Genomic DNA, 15,496 nt, shown 5'->3' on the forward strand with positions numbered 1-15,496 from the left:
AAACAGTTAAAAAGTAAGTGCACCACAAAGGTGTTGAGAGAGAGAGAGAAGCTGTTTATTTCAGTAAAAACAGAAGTAACTACACTGAATTGTTGATAGAAAATATATTCAAAGACCATTTTACTAATCCACCTTCCTGTGTGGAACAAGTACACCTTCGTATTCCTGAGTAGATTTGTTAACAATTTTATTTTATTTTATTTTTTAATTTTACAAAGAACAATCTAGTCCTTCATAAATGTTGTATCTGCCATTTCTGACCAGGAAGATGAAAAATGCCTTTTCGTTTGTGGATTTTGAAGTGAAAATCAAATCAATATTCTGTTTTCATTCTTTTAGTTTCTGTTTCTGAAAACAGCAACAACAAAAGAACCATAGTTTCTTATACCCTACGCATTGCAATACATTGTCTCAATACCTTATATTCCCTATACCTTCACATCACCTCACCTGGCACTCTGTGATCATCCAGCTGGTGAAATGGCTGCTTGCAACATGGCTACTTGCCTTTTTTCGTATATGTGTATAATGAATTTTTAGACATACCCTGTAATGGTTTTGCATGCAATTTATGATGGAGATAATGAATGAAGATTTAGCGTGTTGCATCGGGATGTGTGTAATAGGGGTGTGCTCGAATACAAAAACATTAATCGGCAAAGCACAAATAGTGGGTTTTATAAGAATATTTGTTTGATACAAGTATTTTAAAAATTATTTGTTTTTGAGAAGAAAAAAAAAAACATGTTAATCATCAGGGGTAAGTCCCAAGTAACTCTCCATAACCTGTTATTCCCCATCTCCTTTCCACAAAGTTAGGTTGTAAAAAATAGGCAATAAATGAGAAATGTAAAGCAAGAATCACCTTTGAAGTTCTACTACATGTTACATGGTGTGATGTCTCTGTGTTATGGGTGTATAAATAATCAGAGGTCTGACTGCAATGAGTCCATGAGTAAAGTTTTAGCTCAGTAGTCAACGCAGTCGTCTATGATCTGGGAGACTCCAATTCGAGACCTGGTGTGGGAACCTCCTTCGTAAGGTAGTTTATTCATGAACACTAATTGTAACACTTTAATTTTCTAAAATTAATAGCGTAATAAATACAAAAACAGGATTTTTAAGCCTCTTTCCACTATTATTTGAATACAAATACAAATAATTTTGCTGCCTCAACAAATACAGATACAAATGCAAATACTGGGCTCTCTGCACATCCCTAGTGTGTAAGTGCAATGTGTGTATAAGGGCTAGTATGCCATTTGTAGACTCATGTCTATCTATGGCATCTATGGGTTTTTTGAGTAATTCCCTGGCTGGGAGTCCAGGGGTGGCGTAGTCAGGCTATATCCTTAAATCTTAGACCTAAGCTCTGGCTCCCGCCACATGTGTAAGCTGCATACTGTTTTAAACCCTGATGGTGAATTGAGTCTAAATATGTGCACGTGATTAAGTGTGCATGTGAGTGATTAAGCCCATGGTATCAAAATCTCACTCCAGCCAGGTACCCAAAGTTGACAACCCTCCCAATAATAATAGTTCTACTCATGCTACCTGCACTTCTACTAATAATAATGATAATAAATCATTATTTCATGTTTCTGTTTACAATTTATTTCTGTCTTGTCAACAAATCACATGAAAAGAAGAAAACAATGAAATGATCCTACTTTCCATTGTAAGTAGCTATTAATGTGTGTTGTTTCTGTTGCCAAAGCCTGATATATTATTCCTCTGTGCCATAGAGCTCCATTGTTGTCCAACCTATTAAAAACACATTAATGTAAATACAGCACCAAATGCAAATGTACTACAGACCAAATGTGTAATCCGTAGCTGTAAATAATCCCCAACAAATGCACTATTCACTCCTTTTTGTGTAATGTTTGCTAAAAACTACAGTGCTCAGCTCTGCCCCTTTTAAAAACTGAATTTGTAATCCATTTAGAAAGATATACCTTTTGGTAGGAATGATTTGGGATTAGCTGACAATCAGAGAAATCTAGAATAATGTCAGCCTAATCCTTAAGGTATGAAACACTTTGGGGTATAATACCACATGTTTTGTACTCTTACAAGGACAAATACTGCAAGGAAAGAACTGCAAGAATGGCACTGTATGCTTTACCTTATGCACTGTGCACGTGGCAGCAAATGGCTATCACATCTTCTCAGCACAGTTCAACTTGATTTTGAATATATAACCGAGTGCTGTGTGAAAACTGAGTCAGTCTCAATAACACCAGTGCTGGTCCCTGGGACACCATGACCGACTGCTGGCATTATTCTGACCGCCCCAGCAACAGGTGATGTCATCCACTTACAGAGTCTGCCTGTTCTCTATTGGTTCTCAAGTGTCCTCCCTATCCATACATATGTAACATAGTCATATTAGTAACTTTTCATAGTACTAATCAGAGGAAATCATGCAGGCTTTATGAGCACACAGGGATATAGAGTACGTAGCTTATGTAAACAGCAGTGAAAATCAGTCCCATCAATGGCCCATGGTTTTTACTATGCTGTTTCATCTACATCTTTATTCAGTAATTAAATATCTCAGTACCTCACACATTTGAATATATAATAGAGTTGTGCAAAATGTTTCCTGACCTGTCATAGTCGCCGTTGCAGAGAGCTCTAACAGGGATGGTGAAGGGCTGCCACACTGGGTTCAGTGTGTTCTTGATCACCTCTGTCTTGTGGCAGATGGTGAACCTGCCAGCAAAATAACAGACATAAGGCCACTAAAGGGAGAGCACATTCATATTGCTCACGTTGTACCTGTGAAGATAATCCCACATCACTTCAGCTTCCTCTGCAATGTTACAAAATGCTTTGCAGGTTGTTGTCTTTTTATATCTGCTTAAGTATATCTGGGAGATATGAGAGAATTGCAGATGAAGTATTATTGCGACAAACATCTCTCCAAGGCAGAGCAGTTGAAGGAAGTAAAAATCTTAATGTTTGAAAAAAGCCTCAATGAGTGGTGCCACTTGATTCAGAAAAAAGATCATACACAAATATGATTTGGATAGGATACAAGTGAAAATCAGATGAAAGCTACTGTGAAATTTGATATTATTTCCATTGATGTAGTTTTCATCCTCAAAAGGCTCATGAAATACTTATCTAAACTTTTCTTTATCCAGCACAGTGTTTGCAGGCTGATTTTCAGAAACATCCCACCTTACACTCATAGGGACTGTCCAGTGAGACCACAGCTGCTGCAGCAACTTCCCGTTGAGCAGCACCAATGGATCTACTGAGGGTTCAGTGATTAGCTGATGGTGGCATTTGTGGATAAGTTCCAGAAAAGGCTTGTGGCAACAGCCATCCCCTGCAATTCTTGAATGTACACATGCTGATCTTAGCTACATTTTATGACAAAATGATGCACAAATTGTTCTTTAGGGATTGGAACATAAGGTGTTTATGGATGTCTTAAATGTTGGAATGCCAGACTGCTCTGAAGGTAGGGAGACACCATATTTCCAAGGTTTCAGTTCAGTTGTATACTCTGCTGTGCATTGTACCTGGACTGTTTTGAAAATTAAGCTTTATGAGTTTAGCTGCCCACGAAATATACAAAATAACATCTATCACATAATATTTTAACCATGTACCCAAATTTAATTTAAAAAATAAAAAATAAGTGTAAACAGAGTCTAAGTAAAAGCTGTGTGGCTGTTAATGAATAGGAAAATCCATATTTCATGATTTTCTAAGAAGACTGGAGGTTGTGTTAATAATGAAGGGAAGTGCAGAAGAAAATAAAGTTGGTCTTAAAGTACGGGTTCATAATTTTTCAAGTCAGTCTTAAAACAATAGTCAGGTGCCCAAATGAACATTGAAATAGATGTTTCTTGCTGTAATCATTCCTCCTGTTCATACTGACCGTTAGAAGATCCCTTCATAATGCACTCACAGTGTAAGTGATAAGGCCAAAATCAACAGTCCTGGACACACTGTGCATTTTGGCCCCCATCACTTACATTGAAAGCACATTTGAAGGGGATCTTTAATAGCCAGAATGAACAGGAGGAATGATTACAGTGAGGAAAACCTCTTCCAGGGTTCATATGGACACCTGACTGTTGTTTTAAGACACACTTGAAAAATTGTGAACCCCTTAAGTGTCAATGAAAAAAATGAGAAAACCTTGGACAAAATAGTGTGAAATGTGAAAAGCTCTCTTGGCATTTTGCATGCACTTTTGAGACAGTCCCTAACTTCAGCTCATTGTTTCCATCTGCGTTCATGTTAACAAGGTCCTTGGCTTAAATATCAGGGGATTTGGTAAAAAGAACACCTGTGGAACATAAAATCTGTTGCATTTATTCAGAGTGCAGTATATATCCATATCTGAATAATGTATTTGTATTTGTTCACATCCCTTCTAACAATCCATAAGGTTTTTACATATTGCTACTGTCCCATGGGAGTAACAGTGGGTGGTAAAAGGTAAAAGACATGGGTGAACATTTGAGTCCTCTCTGAACTCTCAGACTCACGTTCCATCCTCGTTACTCCGGTAGAAAACCAGGAAGGGGTCTGACTTGCCAAAAAAGTCTTTTTTGTCCAGCTTGTTGGCACACAACTGCATGGTAGCAATGTCCTGAGAGACAAGACAGGCAATTTTAGTTGAACATCAATATAATCATTCAGATGCAATTTAGTTTCTAAGTCAGCAACTTGTTTTCTAATATCTTGTGATGAGAGCGCAGGTTTTTGTGGGACTTGGGCACAACAATTTTGAAACCACGACTCCCTCTGAATGCAAAGTAATTGGCAGAGTAAAAACTCATGCATAACAGTGATGTAAATGTGGATCTGAATCCCAAACACCGGCAGTCAGATCAGCTTAATAAGCAATGCATACATAGATTACACTGATTGCAATCCAGTGTTTCATTTAAATAACACGCTTTATTAGTGGGAGAAACTGATTTTATTATGGGCTGTCTGTAATATAGTCAGAGAGGCACAGTGAATGGCTTCATACATATGTATGGAATGGTTTCAGCATTAATGAGGAGCTGTGCTATTGCTGCTTCTGTTTTGAGATGCTTGGGACAAGAGAGGATATATGGATGGATGAATGAATAGATTGTCCTTAATGAGGCCTTTTAGCCATTGCTTCCAGTAGTAGGCCATCATGGGAAACCTAAGCTTGTCATTGGCAGATAGGAGTTTGTCACCCTGCACACGCACACGCACACACACACACACACACACACACACACACACACACACACACACACACAAAAACATACTTATCAAAATTTCTGAGGAGCATTTGGATCTTGTCAGGGGCAAAACCTCCCAGAATAATGATGGTAAGCACAACCAAGATAAGCCTGTTCACATAATTTACATAGACTTATATTAATTTCCTGGAGACTAACACTTACACTAACCTTAACCATAACCACTACTTGCCTAAATCTAACCCTTAACCTAATCTTAACCACTGACCAAAAAATGAGTGTTTTACCAGTCGGGGACATCGTTTTTCTCCACACTCACAGAGGGAATTCTGTTAGTATCTGACTGCTTGGTTGGTATTAATATATTATTGTGACAAGGGAATGGCAAAATTGGAAGAGAAACTCACTTAGTTCATAGCAAGACAACCATCTTGACAATTAATTTTAAACACATTTCGGGGACTGGGGAGAGGTCTTGGTAACACAAAATCAAGCATTTATCCATGCTGAACAAATATAATTGCAGGCAGAGGTCCAGATGAAGTGATTTACATTGTAAGACATTTATACATTTGTCACATTTCATGATCTTTTTTTGAAAGATTGGCCCATCATTAGATATTTTCTGCATATTTGGAAATGTGTACGGCTGTGTGTGGGTGTATTTACAGTAGTGTTTGTGTGGGGTGAGGATTGCAAGCTATTACAACAACAACATCAGGGCAAATAAAAACTGCAGACAATATGAAAATATTCCAGCAACAGTTATGATGTGTGTGTGTATGTGTGTCTCTCTGTGTGTGTGTGTGTGTGTGTGTGTGTGTGTGTGTGTGTGTATGTGTGTGTGTGTGTGTGTGTGTGTGTGTGGTTGTGTGTGTGTACTGACCCTGCAGTTACTGAGCTCTTCTGCAGTTAAGTTAATGACTCCACACTTCTTTCCTGGAATCCCACTGAGAGCAAAAGGAGAGATAGCGAGAGACAGAGAGAAAGAATGAGAAAGACAATAATTGTAGCACTATATAAATAATACAATTGCCAAGCAGATGTCATTCATAGCTATAAGTTGTTATTGTGATAGGTGCGAGCCCAGCATGCAGATTGTCATATTTACAAGAAAAAGCTCACAGAGTCCTGCACTTACTTTCTAACATGAAAGTTATTTCTGAGAATGGGTGCCTTTTGGACACAGTAAACATCCATCTTTTTAAACATTCTATCAGAAAGAGGACACATTTGACTTGAAGAAACAAAATCACATCACATCTTCAACCACCAAAATCCTGTGGATTCTAAGAACATTTTGGACATACCATTCCTAACATGTATCAGACCATATACTGTATATAAAGATGGACGTAGCAAGGTGTGAGGTCAGCTGTTGGACTGCATTGGAGCTGGTTGAAGCCCTTCAAATAAGGGGTGTGGGGTGTTTCCTTTCACAATCTGGAAACAGACCCTACTACCTCGGACCAAAGCTAATGCTAACTTACTGGGAACACTGAGCAGTGCACACTTGGGTTAATGTTAGCTACTTTAGCTAAATTGTGCTAACAGGGCAGGTATCATAATCAAGTAATGTTAAACTTAGTGAAATATTGCGACAATAGTCCAACTCAGTGCAAGTCCCGGAGCCGGGGAAAACAGCAGGTGAGCCAACTGTCAATCACAGATGTCAATCAATGCCCACACAGTAGACATCGAAGCTACTAAAAGTCTTCAAATCTTATTAACAATAAACAATAGCAATAATTTCCAAAATGACCACCAGCACAATTATTAGAGGCTCCGAATTTAGTGATTGAGACCATAATGATGCATTGAAAAAAATGATTTACTGTATTTCTAGGGAGAAGTTGACACTTTTTGAATGGGAATCAGCTGGAGCATCTAGCTGCCGTTGCTGGTATTGCACTTTAAGGTAATTCTGCATTGGCTTCAACCTCAAGCTGTGGTAGTTGTTGCTTGTATCAGACCTGCAAATAGTAAGTGAATAAAATTACCATTGTTTAAAACATTTTTTGCCAGGATAATTTCTCTACGAGAAATGCTGGAGGCTAGCCATGACAATATTCATTATTTGTTGACCAATGAACAGCTCCACAGGATCAGTTGGAGCTTTTTCAAGGTCACCCCAGAGGTGGTAACAAGGTAGGGCAAGCTCTTTCGCCTTCCTGCCCAGATTACTGAATGTAATCTGAAACAGGACTTTCAGTACAGGTACAGGTAAAAGGCTTATAAGTAATGACTTTTTCACCAATTTAAAGCCACCACATGTAACAGCTGCTGAACAGCAATTACAGGATAATGGCAAGTACTATGATGTAGTGTAACTGTAGCACAAGTAGACAATATTCATAAAGTCAGTGAATTGAGTCAGTAATGTCAGTTACAAAGCAATATCTGTTAACATTAGACACTGTAAGCTACTGGTAACACCAGACCACGTGAGGCTGTATCTCTGAGTGTATTGAGTGTATTCTATTGTGTTAATAGAGCAAAAAGGTGCATTTTATTGGTCATGAATTCAATGTTTAATCTGTATGAGGAAGATATGGGTTTTTTGTAAAGTTATGTTACATTAATTTCTCAACAAAATGCACGGTGTGTATCCTAAAGGTCCAAGGTGTTAAATGCATTTAATCTCACTTTTACAAAGCCAGTTTTGTTTTACAAAGCCAACTATTTGAAATCCTGCATTGTTTATATCACGTTTGCGAGCTTTTGGTCTTCTTCCCTGTATTTGTCAGCACATCGCTACATTTCTTTCCCTTACCACCACCGACTGCTATAACAAATAATATGAGGCAAAGAAAATAATTAAAGCAACACAATATTTATTCAAATGGTTCAAGTTGACTTTAATTGCTATTAAAGATTGAATGAACATACTTAGGCACAAAGCAAAACATTTGGTCATACAAAATATGCTCTCAGGTAATAAAATTAGTGATTCAGTACAGTAATATGTTTAGATGAGCTTGAAATTAACAGTTGGTCTTTGACTGCTTTGAGTATTATTAAATTATATTATTTTGGCACCTTATTAACATTTCAGCATAAAAGGTTCCAATTTGGAGGAAGAACTCATACACAAACATAAAAATGTGCTCATGTGTGCATGTGCATGCATCCCATCCATCACCTTTTGTGCTTTTCTATGATGCATTCAAGGTTAAAACTTGTAACGGTTGTTTCTTCCTTCTTCTTTTGCTTCTATCCTATTTAAACTTCCATTACATTTGAAGGCTTGAGACTGAACTGACTACAGTACAAGAACAATTTACTGAACCGTCACAAAAAAGAAAAAAAAAGAAAAAAAAAAGAAAAAAAAAAGAATGGAAGTCTATAGAATGGACTCAGAGAAAGGGAACAGAGGAACAGATTGGGAGTGAGGGAAGAAAAATGAGGGGTAACTTTGTGACAGTTGGGGCACAAAAGGGCCAAGCCTGACTGCTGCTTCATTATACTTTCCTGACTCACAAGATGAAGTTAAAAGAGACAGAGGAGAAGGAGGAGGAGAAGCAGGAGGGGAATGACACATGGGGATGAAAAATAGGAATGAAATAAAGATGAGAGCAGGGAAGGGGAGGAAAGACAGGCTGAGACAGGAGTAATGTCGGTATGTATCCCGAAGTCAAACACACTTTAAATACAGTTTTGTCAAATAATATGCATGTATTGGATGGGGTTTAATTAGATGGACTGGAATAAAAGGTCAGTAAAAGTCAGCACAGAGCTCACAAAAAGATATTTCTTTGCCCATATTACTGGGATCGAAAATGGAGATTGTAGAGCTGGTTATTTAACAGTGAAAAGTACCGCCAACTACCAAATGCACTTGAAGTTTTTGAAGCATCAGGCATATTTCAAAGTGCTTTTAAGTTTTTGGTGGGAAACATCTGAGATCTGAGCAAAAGACAAATGATTGTGACTGATAATTACAATCACATAGAGAGACTCAGAGCCACCACCATCAGTTTATCTCACTATTTCTTTCCAAAAACAAAGAACAATAAAAGGCATCCTGAAATTAACATTAAGCAGTCTTTCTATATTTGAAACACATATGATTTGTAGTAGAAAAAGCACAAGTGTTACCAATAACATTAACAACAGCTTCATTCTATTCAACTGTCCCCAATTTTACTCTAAATAAAGTATCACCTAAAAGGCAAATGGTTGCACCTGATTATATAACTATTATTATTATTATTATTATCATTATTATTGTTTTTAATTATTATTATCATGTCCATTGTTCTTATCTTCTCTCAATAATTTGGTTTGTAAAACTAATTTATTAAATCTGGAGGTGTGGAAAAGCTTAATGGTATTAGGCTAAAGGAATATAACCCCAAATCCCTTATGTGCAAGCCTGTGACAAACATTTTCTTACTTTGTGTGTTGATGCCCTTGAACACCTCTTCATGCTTTTTCTGCTAAGCTCACCTGAATATGTGTCTCTCAATTTTGTTGATCTTGGACAAATCTTCTGTTCATTCAGTACAGTAAAAACCTATACTAAACAAATGTAAATGTCCTAGCAGTTCTGGCAATGTCTAGCTGGGAGAGTTTTGGAAACGGCATAAGTTAAGTTAAGTCCTCCAAGCTAAAAGGTAAGTTGTCATTGCCTTCTAAAATGATCCATAACAGCAATTTCTAATCTGGCGCCCAAATTGTCACAGCATTGTTCATCAGATTTAGTTCAGGCACAAAAATATCATGGTATGATCGTTATCACCGTTAAAAGATATTAATACTGACTGTTGACTGAGAAAATGGGAAATGAACGGCAATTTCTGAAGTGTTGATGGCCCAGTCACAGCATGGAAGGGGTTAAAGTCATTGACCCAATCAGTGGACAGCCAGAGAAAGATTAAGGACATTCACATTTGACAAACCAAACCAGGGGTTATGACCTCCCCCACATATACTTTCCACACAGTTACTCATAACTGCTGAGTTGAATAAAGACAGTGAGATGCATTTGAAATCTCTGGATAAACTGACCTCTGAGATTACATTACTTTGTCACATAAACATACGCTATTTATGCATTTGAACAACAAGTCATTGCAGGAGTCAAGCACTGATTACACAGCATTAATTGCAACAGCAACATCGTCTTTTTTTCAGCAAATTACTTTCATGTCATCATATAGTATGCCTTGTCATTGAACTCTTTTGCTTTCCATCAGCACTGGTTTGATTCAGTGGGTACAATACTTTAAAGCTCAAAGAACAGAGAAAAATTTGAACCAGCTGTGTTTTTGAAAAGTATACTGAAAGACATTCATTGTCTCCACAGTTGACGGCTCCAGTGACAGCTAAGTCAAATTGTATGGCACGGTCGCAATGTGTTTGGGCTTTGATATCCAGCCTCCCTTTCCAAATCCTATTCTATGTGCACACAGACTTGCACATAGGATACGCATACCCACTTGTGTGTGAAATGTTTATGAGAGTATAATTAAACTGGTGCAGAAGATGCCCTCCTAATGATGATTTCTAATTCAGTACAGCTTAATTTGAATATTTGAACTTGGATTGAATAAAAGCTTTTGGAATTTACATTGTAAGTAATTATTCTCCATTAACACTCCCTTTCTTTTCTGTTATTGTGTTACATTTTCATCTGCTGCCATGACTCTTCAGTGGGGTCCAAATCCAACTTTTAGGAAACAGGGGAGCCTGAGGCTAAGCCAAGAGGTAGACTTGCTGTCCACGGACCCTGAATATTTCAGCAGTGTCCCAGCTCAGTGTCACGATAAGGCAGAATGCAGAATTACAGCCCTGTCAAAGGACCATTGATGCAGACTTATTCAGCTTTGGTATTAAAGTATGGGTAGAAGGAGCAAGACAACTGACAGAAGATGAGAGGCAAAGGAAAAAGAAGTGACCATGTAAGAAAAACGAGTTTGAAGGCAGAGAGGGAGGAAAGAACGACGAAAATAAAGTGAAATCCAACGAGAGCAGTGTTAACCACTCTCACTTCGCCTCACAAATTCACAGCCCTCCATGACGTAGTTTTAAAATCAATAGATTCTCTTACGTATGCTGCCCCTCCGCTGTAATAGGCAGCTTCTGTGAGAGAATTATTTATGAATTTATCTACACAATGTGTCTAACTGCACACCCGCCGGCTAGCCCACCGGATACAAGAGCTGCCTGGACTCTGAAGTATCTGTCCAAGCCTTGACTGACTACAGAATAATAACATGCTGTTCCAGTGATCGACATTACAAGTATTTGGTTTGTTCTGTTTATTATCATGAGATTTTTAGATTTGAGCTCAGTTTTCATGATGTTGTGTTTATATTGCTGTAAGCCTGATATTACTGCAAAGAAACAACACCAAGTTTATGTGTACTGATTGGGAATTTTTGCAAAATCTTTCACAATACCTACACAAAGCAAGGCAGCTATGACCTATTTCATAATAAGCTGTAGCTCATGGGAAACACAAACAACTAAGCTGCCATCTGCTTTTGATGAAGTAAAGTGAAATATAGTCTCATAACAGAACACTGGTTAACTTTGGGGTCAAAGATGTCATTTGAAAAGTTTTTTTTAGTTTGTTTTTTTCTGGGAATCTACCCAACAATTTCTCTGGCTCAGGACAGGCTCTCTGTCTCAGGGAATATCAATCATGGAAGGCTGTGTGTGCAAATTTTCACTCTAACCAAATAGTGCAGAATGTGATTTCACTGATTAGCTCAGCTCAGAAACTATTTCCTCAGCTTGTTTGTGGATGCCGGTATCACAGCTTTAAGAATCTCCCAACCAGATTCAAAAACAGCTTCTTCCTCTATGCAGTGAGTTTGTCGAAAGACACTGGATCTGTAGCTCATCTCATTACAACAACACTGCACTGCTGACTTGTAATATGTACTATTTGTGCTTGTATTATTTTTGTTAGAATTTTCATGAATTGGTACAATTTTACAAATTAGCATACATGTAGCACTTCATTCATTTGAAAACATGTGAACAGCCCAGTTGTGCTGTCAACACAATGTAACTGGGGAAACAATTTAGTACTACAGTACTGTATATAAATGTAATTTCTAGGCGACACGGTTGGAAACTGATGAATCATCATGTTATGTAATGAATCCCTGGTCCCTATAAATGTAGAAACAGTTCCAACTCACAAACGGATTTTGATGCCCACCCCTATGATTAAGTATTTATATGATTAAGTATTTCATAGAATTCTTTTTTTTTTTTTTATAGAAAATATTTGCACTATGACATTGTTATTTCATGACTTGAACTGTCTTGCACCAGTCTTTACTATATAATTGTAATCCTCCAGTTAAGTTCCTTTGAATGCTATTGGCATTTTAATTGTGCAGGTGACTGAACAGAGTGAGGTAGGAAAAGATGAACGATTCATTGAATCACAATCATCTGTCCTAAACTTCTACTGCTGCAACTATTACTATTACTCGTATCATTAGTCCTTCTACTAGTAGTTACCAGTATAAATAGATAATTTAATAGAACCACTCCTACTGCCTTTACTGTTTACATCATGATCTTGCAGTCACTGCTGCTGCTACCATGGTTATTGCTAAAGATAAACCTGGAAGGTCAGCTCACCTTGGAGCTCTTATTCCCCCTTTTTTTCTTATCCTTTAAATCAGTTTACTCCACATTCTTCCTGTGTTTATCCCCTAACCACTAAACTCATTTCCTAAGCATTTTATTCAGTCAGTGCAATTCCCTCTTTCTCTGTGGTGCCTCCCAGATCAGTTAACCAATCTGTTTGTTTTCCTCATTTTCCAAGGCCACTCTAAAAATAATAATGACCTCCCTGTCACATACCTTATATACAATATAAGTACTACATGCTCATTATTGCGCATTCAAAACTTCAACATCACTTATCACGGTATCAGGGTTCACATCAAATTATTCTGTATCAGCAATAAACACCTGAATATTTTCTTCTTGGTCACCTGGAACTATTGCTGCTACAGCTCAGGGCCACAACCTAAAATATTCAAATGTCTACGGTAGAAAAGTTATTATAAATGGTTGTACCTAGATTAGAGTTGAATTTGATAAAACAATTATTCCCCTCTCCTAAATGGATTATAACTTTGTATGAAAAGTTAAAACTGACATGACAGAAAAGAACATGATTTCTGTGGCCTCAAAGCCAACTTATATATGTCCACCACATGTAAATATTAAATGTGGCCAGATGCGTCCATAGTCAGACTGAGTCTAAGTAAACCTTACACCAGTCACCACACATGGAGCTCTGCTTGAATTCCTATTACTGGACATTTGACAAAAATGTCTTCACTAGATGTCTATCTGATAGTGCTGTAGCTAAATTGTGGTGAAGTGATTCCATCAGCATTTAATTAATTGCTATATCTCAATACAACAGAGGACTCTTATACTAACTTTAGTCCCTCCTACATTGATAATCTTGTTGATAGTGCTGCAGGCTCACTGCGAATGACACGACTCCATCGCCCTTTTAAAAAGAAGATAATAAAACAAAAGATGTTAACTCCATGGTATAACATATAGGAAGGCCTTCTGTAATGCCAGAACAACCTATTACTCATCATTAATGGAGGAAAATTAAAACAGCCTTCCTTTTTAACACTTTGACCAGTCTGACAAAGAGTCATAACTCTATTGATCCATGTATTCCTATAACTCTCAGTAGTAATGACTTCATGAGCTTCTTTAATGAATAAATTCTAACTATTAGAGACAAAATTCATCATCTCCTGCCCTTGACCGGCACAGATTTATCCCCAAACACAGGAACCTTAGAAAAAGCTGTAAAACCTGATATATATTTAGACTGTTTTTCTCCAAATGACCTTCCTGAACTAACCGACCTAACGATTTCTTCATCTAAACCATCTCTTAGACCCCATCCCAACTAGGCTGCTTAAGGAAGTCTTACCCTTAGTTAGCACTTCTTTTCTAGATATGATCAATCTGTCAAGTCCTTTAAAGTCCTTTAAAGTAGCTGTAATTAAACCTCTTCTTAAAAAGCCTACTTGTTTTAGCCAACTATAGACTTATATTTAACCTTCCCTTTCTCTCTAAGATCCTTTAAAAAGCAGTCATTGATCAGTTGTGTGACTTTCTACACAACAATAGTTTATTTGAGGATTTTCAGTCAGGATTCAGAGTGCACCATAGCACAGAATCAGCACTGGTGAAAGTTACAAATGACCTCCTAATTGCATCAGACAAATGACTTCTCTCTGTGCTTGTCTTGTTAGACCTTAGTGCTGCATTTGACACCATTGGCCATCATATCCTATTACAGAGACTAGTACACTTAATTGGCATTAAAGGAACTGCATTAAGCTGGTTTAAATCCTATTTATCAGATCGATTTCAGTTTGTGCACGTTAAAGATGAATCCTCCATGCACACAAAAGTTAGACACAGAGTTCCACAAGGTTCTGTGCTTGGACCAATAATATTCATCTTATATATGCTTACTTTAGGTAATATCATTAGGAAACACTTGATAAATTTTCATTGCCATGCAGATGATACCCAATTATATGTATCAATGAAACCAGATGAAACCAATCAGTTAACTAAAACTTCAAGCATGTCTTAAGGACATAAAGACCTGGATGACCCACATTTTTTCTGTTACTAAACTCAGACAAAACTGAAGTTTTTGTGTGTGGCCCTAAACACCTTAGAAACACATTATCTAATAATGTTATTATTGTTGTTGCTGTGCATCTCTGTGTCTCTCTCATACCCTTGCTAAATAAGCTGTGTTGTGTTACAAGCCTGGGCATGAGCAAACACATGAGCTGGAATGAGCTGTGACAGAGGAGCCAAAGACAGAAACATCACCTTAACCTGAATCTGACATCACCTCTACACAGTGTTACCTTCAGCCTGTCACACCGGATATCTGCTGAGACAAATGTCATCACTCCATGTACACAAGACACAATCTTAAGAGAGGCTTTTTAAATGAGACTTATTCTATATATGCAAAAAGTAGGTATTATCTCCACATAGGACTGTTTTTCCTGATAGAAAGGATTATAAAACCTGTATGAATCAAGGAGATATGATCCAAGACACCAAGACATGTGATGAACTGTGTGATTTCCTTTGCCCTCACTCTTCTTTTCTGTTTATACAAGTGGCACACGCACACACAGCCCTCCAAATACACAAAAATCCCATATAAAGGCTAACAAGAGGGTGATTGCACTCCACTGACTGGTCAAATCAGAAGAAAAAAGAAGAAAAAAATGAATATCATACTT

At 37.5% G+C, this 15,496-nt stretch overlaps 1 protein-coding gene across 1 annotated transcript in view; it reads right to left on the reverse strand.

The window, feature by feature from the left end:
* LOC137184089 (copine-9-like) overlaps positions 1–15,496 on the reverse strand; it is a 56,178-nt gene that overhangs the window by 24,367 nt on the left and 16,315 nt on the right. The window contains exons 3-5 of the mRNA XM_067591441.1: positions 6,097–6,160; positions 4,515–4,618; positions 2,614–2,718 (exon numbers count right to left, since the gene is read on the reverse strand). Of these exons, the coding sequence (XP_067447542.1) occupies positions 2,614–2,718; positions 4,515–4,618; positions 6,097–6,160 (273 nt within the window). The remainder of the gene's footprint in view (positions 1–2,613; positions 2,719–4,514; positions 4,619–6,096; positions 6,161–15,496) is intronic.

Source organism: Thunnus thynnus, chromosome 6 (genome assembly GCF_963924715.1).
Source record: "Thunnus thynnus chromosome 6, fThuThy2.1, whole genome shotgun sequence".
NCBI lineage: Eukaryota > Metazoa > Chordata > Actinopteri > Scombriformes > Scombridae > Thunnus > Thunnus thynnus.